Source organism: Sinocyclocheilus anshuiensis, unplaced genomic scaffold (assembly GCF_001515605.1).
Source record: "Sinocyclocheilus anshuiensis isolate Anshui unplaced genomic scaffold, SAMN03320099.WGS_v1.1 scaffold101, whole genome shotgun sequence".
Taxonomy (NCBI): Eukaryota; Metazoa; Chordata; class Actinopteri; order Cypriniformes; family Cyprinidae; genus Sinocyclocheilus; species Sinocyclocheilus anshuiensis.
This window is the reverse complement of record NW_015540892.1, coordinates 2039699-2045833: the sequence shown is the minus strand read 5'-3', so window position 1 is coordinate 2045833 and position 6135 is coordinate 2039699. Positions and strand designations below refer to the sequence as shown.

The 6135-nt window shown below is 36.0% G+C and overlaps 1 protein-coding gene across 1 annotated transcript in view; it reads right to left on the bottom strand.

Annotated features, from left to right (window-relative positions):
• Positions 1-6135, bottom strand: part of LOC107688837 (type I inositol 3,4-bisphosphate 4-phosphatase-like) — a 51886-nt gene that overhangs the window by 19467 nt on the left and 26284 nt on the right. The window contains exons 6-12 of the mRNA XM_016486636.1: positions 4650-4766; positions 4469-4548; positions 4243-4354; positions 4050-4140; positions 2118-2265; positions 1875-2005; positions 602-706 (exon numbers count right to left, since the gene is read on the bottom strand). Of these exons, the coding sequence (XP_016342122.1) occupies positions 602-706; positions 1875-2005; positions 2118-2265; positions 4050-4140; positions 4243-4354; positions 4469-4548; positions 4650-4766 (784 nt within the window). The remainder of the gene's footprint in view (positions 1-601; positions 707-1874; positions 2006-2117; positions 2266-4049; positions 4141-4242; positions 4355-4468; positions 4549-4649; positions 4767-6135) is intronic.

Genomic DNA, 6135 nt, shown 5'->3' with positions numbered 1-6135 from the left:
CGGTGGGCAAGTGACATAACCGGTGTTGCGGCTTAACAACGGTATCACCGTCAGCACCATCTATCGCGGCAAGCCTACCGCAGAGTGAAAGACTTTCCTTGAAAGGGACTTTGTCAACATTCAAATACTTGGCTAGTGCTTGCTGTAGCAGTTTCAACTCGTTTCAGAAACCCTCCACCTTCCCCAGCTCCACCTGTATAGATCTGCTACAGGGAAATGCCATGTATGTTATATATGGGGATTGTTTCATATATGTTATATGTGCAGCAGCAGAAATGTCTCTCATGTAGCACTATAGTTTGAGAAGTGTAATTGCAAGACTGGAGGGGTCAAAACTAAAAGAACATCAGTGATCGTCTGAGTGTGTGTTTGTGCTGAGTGCATGAAAACTTCTGTATGAGCGACTATTTACATGTGCTAAGTGCTCTGAATAACACCTCCTACTGCCTGCTGGGATTGAATCAGTAAAGAGCACATACACCAAAGTGCCCAACAAGAATATAGAGCAGTGACAAAACCCTTTCAAACAGAGGGAAATAATGAAAAGGGGAAGAGGATGACTAATGAAATAATAACACAGAATGAATTAAATATATCTAACCGCAGCCAGACTCATCCTGAGCCCTCATTCTCTGCACATGAAGATTGGTAGGCATAAATTCCAATTTCCTCTCTGCTTTCAGATTACTGGCTTTAAATGATGGACCTGTAAGACAGAGAGATAGAGAGAGAAAGAAATCTCTTGACACCCCTTTATCATTCAAACAGGGTAGACATGTCTACTATTCTTAGACTTTCAGGTCACTGGAGAATCTTTCAAAGAATTCTGGGTCATCTGAAAGAGTTTTCTACCAGTTTAACCCTATAAAGTCAACTCTTATTATCATATTTGACATGCAAATAAAAATAAAAAACCCTCTAAATTATCAACGTTTAAAACTTTGCTGAAAAACGTGTTGTATCTAATGCATGCCTTCTGTTGTCTAATTAATAATTTATACATTTTAGGAAGTTAAAAGAATCATCAAAATGTCTAGCCTTCATGTCATGGTACACAAGTCTTTTTGCTGTGAACAAGTCTGCTTTTTTACTTTTATCAAGTAAACGTAATAATAACTAGTTTGTAATATTTCAAAATGAACACTTGACTGAAGCAACTTTGACTGAAGCAACTTGTTTATCCCAAAAATGCATGTAACAAATATGATACATCAGGCTGTTTCAATGTATTGCATTGCATTATATGTTTTGCCCCCACAATGAATACTACAGAGCTCATTAAAAACCGAACATTTATTATCTTACTAAAACATTTAATTGGGACAAATAGTGAGAATTATATTTATATGCATTTGATATAAGTAATTTGCTACACTGATAGTATAGTACATTGATCTACAAGCTATCAGAATTTCTTATTTTTTGGCCATATTAATATCAGCAACTGCACCAAATTGCAACTTTTTGCTCAGTTTTTTTGCCTCATGTAAGTGATTTCAATATAAATGCATGCATGTAAATATAATGACTTCATGCATTTTAGCTGGCATGGCCTTCATGAATTCCACAAGCGTAAGTCCTGATGACCAATTTCATGTTATGATTTAAGAATTATTTGATTAGTGACCTAGAAATAACGAAGAAACTTTTCTTCATTTTCTGTCATTTTTTAAATGTTCAAATGCTATCTTATTTCCAAATTTTAAATTATATTTTGAATCCAACACTATCAGTGTTACCTCACATCTTTGGATCCTACTCTATGATCATGTGTTCTTTTTGCACATCTTACACAAGTACAAGAAGTACAAAACATCTGAAAGTTCTGAAATGAAGTGTGTAACACCTCTTGCAACCTCCAAATGCAGACTGACCTTTGTAGTCTTGCAGGTCTGTGTGTGTATCCTGATAGGTCTGAAGGATGCTCTGGTACTGCGTCACAATTTGCCGTCTGAGATTCTCCCAACACGGTGATAACTCCCCTAACTCCTCCAGCTCAGATACTCTACGAACATCAACACAATCATGTAAAGGAACTCTCTCTGTATATATTCATGCCACTAAAATGGTCATAGTGTGCATGCAACTGTGTATATGTCTGAGATTATGATAAACACCTCGAGGAATCCTCTTCCAGTAAGAGTTTGACGAACTGTCGTGGGATGTTAAGTGACAGGACGCTCTCAGCCATCTGTTCCAGGATCCGTAAATGATTCCCATCAGTGGTTGGAAAACGGTACATACGTGACATGGTGCCACCAAACACTGAGACACAGAAATAGAATTAAACCATAAAGAGAAATCAATTGTGCCAGGCTGAAGCATTAAAACTGTATTTGCGTGCATTTATAATATTATTACCAGGTCCTGGATTTCACTTCTGTCAATAAAAATGGAACTAAGTGCCAATGAGCTTGGGAAAAGCACTATTACAACAATAAAACATAATTATCATTAGTTATTCTTAGTACCAGCCATGTTTCTGTCAATATTTTCCAAGGAGACATTAAGCTCAAACTACTACAAAAAAGGTGTATATTAAATGTAGATTTAAATATAATTTGCTTTCTTTCTTTTTTTTTAATACACAAAAAAATAAAATGGCTTATGAGTCAAAACAGACTTTTAACTGTATTTGTATCTCTGAGCACATTCTGGACAGCTGTTACTCACAACATATGTAATTGTTTTTTTTTTGGAAATACTTTTATTCAACAAGTATACATTCAATTGGTCAAAAGTGACAGTAAAGGTTTTAACAATGGTACAAAATTACAAAAAAGTAAGCAAGAAAGCATGTATGTATGCATGCATGTATGTATGTTTCTACAATTTTTTTGCAGTTTTAAACATTTTATTTATATTTAAACATTATATTTAACAATAAATGTTCCCTGAGCACTAAATCAGCATATTAAAATTATTTCTGAAAGATCATGTAATGTTAAAGACTGGAGTAATAGCTGCTGAAAATTTAGATTTGCCATCAAAGGAATAAATAAAACATTTAAATGTATTAAAACAGAAAACAGTTATTTTTATTTTCATATTTTACAATATATCTGTTTTTACAAAAAAAATAAATAATTTTGCCAAATGTTTTGATTAAAAAAAGTGTACTATACATTTTGAAAATGCCACTTGTTTTAAAGGGGTCATATGATGTTGCTAAAAATAACATTATTTTGTGTATTTGGTGTAATGAAATGTGTTTATGCGGTTTAAGGTTAAAAAAACATTATTTTCCATTATTATTATGTAAATACAACTTAACCACTGATTTCTAGTCGTGTCCATTTTTGGAAGGCCAAACAAAGTAGTTTCGCTTTCACAACGAATCACACAGTGCCTTCACGACATGGCGGTGGCGGCAACAATACTACAGCGAGAATAAAAGTTACGCCTTCTTTCTTTGCGTGGACATTTGGGCGGTGTTATGCAAATCTTCCCACATCGTGACGTAGACATGTGGAGGTGTGTTAGAACGAGCCGTTTTAGGTAGGCGTGGCTGACTCTTAACTTTTATAAAGAATATCTCTTTGGATTTGAGACTTCAGTCTTTGCAACTTTACAGATCTTCTTTATGCACCAAGAGCTTGTAACACTCCAAAGAGAAAGGAAAAATTTAAATCGCATCATATGACCCCTTTAACATTTTGTTATGTAACGCAAATACATTTATATATTTTTAACTTGTGCCTAAATTTCAAATTTTAGCCATTTGTTGCTGAGTCCCAGCCATTTGAGAACTCATCCAATCATCATATAGAGTAGGTGTTTTCAGGTAGTACAGAAATATAGTGATTGAAAACCCAATGTCCACTGAACAAACAGATATTTTTTTCCAATGCAAAGAGCACTTATAATGCTCCTCAATACTCCCGTGAAGCATGGGGTCCTAACTGAAACCAAAATGACGTGTTTAGAGCATGAAATCAATGAAACGGTTCCATGCCACACACATTTGGCCATACACAACATTTCCATCACAATGTATAAGTCTTAGGGTGTGAAAAATAAGCCATTCTTCTAGAGGCTGACATTCTTACCAGATCGAAGAAAAGAGTCTTTCCACAGAGAGGCGTATTTCGCTCGGACTCCCACAGATTCTGTCAGACTCTCATCCACGGAGAGGACAGTCTGCAGCAATGGCACACGGTAGAACAAAAACATGTCAGAATGAGTAAAAAGTAGTGAACAAACATGCCGTTAGTTGGGTCACTGGGGCATAGGTAGGCTCACCCTGCCATTGATGGTGTCTTGTAGTTGTTTGATAGGTGTATGCTGATCTCTCTTCTCCTCTAGCTGCCAGGCAATGACTGTAATACTACCCACATGCTTGTTTTCTGCTGACCTGAGGAATAGGAATAACAGATGTCAATATGCTCAAACTGCATATGACTGCAACCTTTTCAGCATAAACCACTTCTAGACACCCATCTAGGAACTGTCAAGACTGGTGGATCACCTGAGAGGTAAGTTTAGTCTATGGTTCTTTTCTAGCAGAAGATCCTTCACTGGAAACATCGCTGAGCCAAGAAGGTACATCTAAAAAGTGAGAAAAATAAAATAAAATAACTAAAAGATAAAGACAAAATAGCAGAATCAGAGCTGTTCTTCTCATTTGTTGTGCATGGTGTGTATCTCACCGTTCCTTGTGAGCGATCTTTTACATCGTACACAGAGAGCTTGACCTGTGTGTGCTGGTTAATGTGGGAGTCTTGGAAGAAAGCCACACTGCTGAGGAACATGGGATTACTTGTACCCTGCAAAACAGAGGTCAAACCATTTGTTTTTCGATTAGTCATCCACATCAGTCCACATTGTTCCATAAATGACAGAAAAAACCTGATCACAAGTGGTCAACACCATGGCCGTACCCAGGCTTTGAAAATTAGTGAGGTCCGGGGGGGGGACTTTTATCAGTTGTTTATTGCAACAATACATAACTACAATAACTTTGTCTAGTGCTCTTAATAAAGTTTATAGCATGATTTGTGAAAATTTAACTATACTGAATGACATGGCAGTACCGCCGCTCCCTATATGCAGAGTACACAGTTTGCGTAGGGCAGCAACTCCCGGGGGGGCACATCCCAGATTTCTGAATGCTTGAGACTATAAAATCAATCAGACAACTGTATTAATAAAATCATAGCTATAGGTAACTTTCTAGATTTGTAATTTGTAAATAATACAATTTATTTACTTTTATATTTTATTAAAGTTCTATTTTCACCCCATAGTAGTTTTTTTTTTTTTACTTCCATAATATTTGGAGGGGGGCACAACAATACAATCCTGCTTAGGGCACCCATTTGACCAGCAGCGGCCCTGAAAACTAAACAGGGTGCCGAACAACAGTCACATCACAGAACACAAAAAAAAAAAACGTGGACATCACAACCCTTACAAAAATTAACCATGGTTTTATCGTAAAACTGCTTCATTTTCTTTTGCGTGATTTCTGAATGCTTGAGACTATAAAATCAATCGGACAACTGTATTAATAAAATCATAGCCGTAACTGTCTAGAGCTTCAATTGTAATTTGTAAATAATACAATTGAATTAGGATTTATTTATTTACTTTTATATTTTATTATTTTGACCCCTATTGTAGGTGTTTTTTTTACTTCCATAATATTTGAGGGAGGGGGCACAACAATACAATCCTGCTTAGGGCACCCATTTGACCAGCAGCGGCCCTGCATGGCATAGACTTCTTCATGGTTTTTGCGTATTTCATTTCATTCTGTAACCTACTTGTTCTACAGATCTGTGTGTACTAGTGTTAAATGCTACTGCTTTTGACAGCGTTGATAACGTTTATGACAGATAATATCATCATGATAATTTTTGCTTTTTCCTTACCGAATGTCGTATCCTGTCAGCAAAAACCTGTCCATGGGCTTTTTTGATTGCTTTCAGTTTAAGTACCGGCGATGCAGTGTTGCCAGATATTGATACTAAAAACAAACAAAAAAACTAAAAATAAACCGAAATTATTTCCAATCTTTTGCAAATAAGATAAGCTAAAGATATCGCTGAATCTAAACTGCAACTTCCTACTTTATTAACTTTCTAAAGTGTTAAATTAAGTGGAAAAGACAAGTCCAAAAACGCTTATAATAGC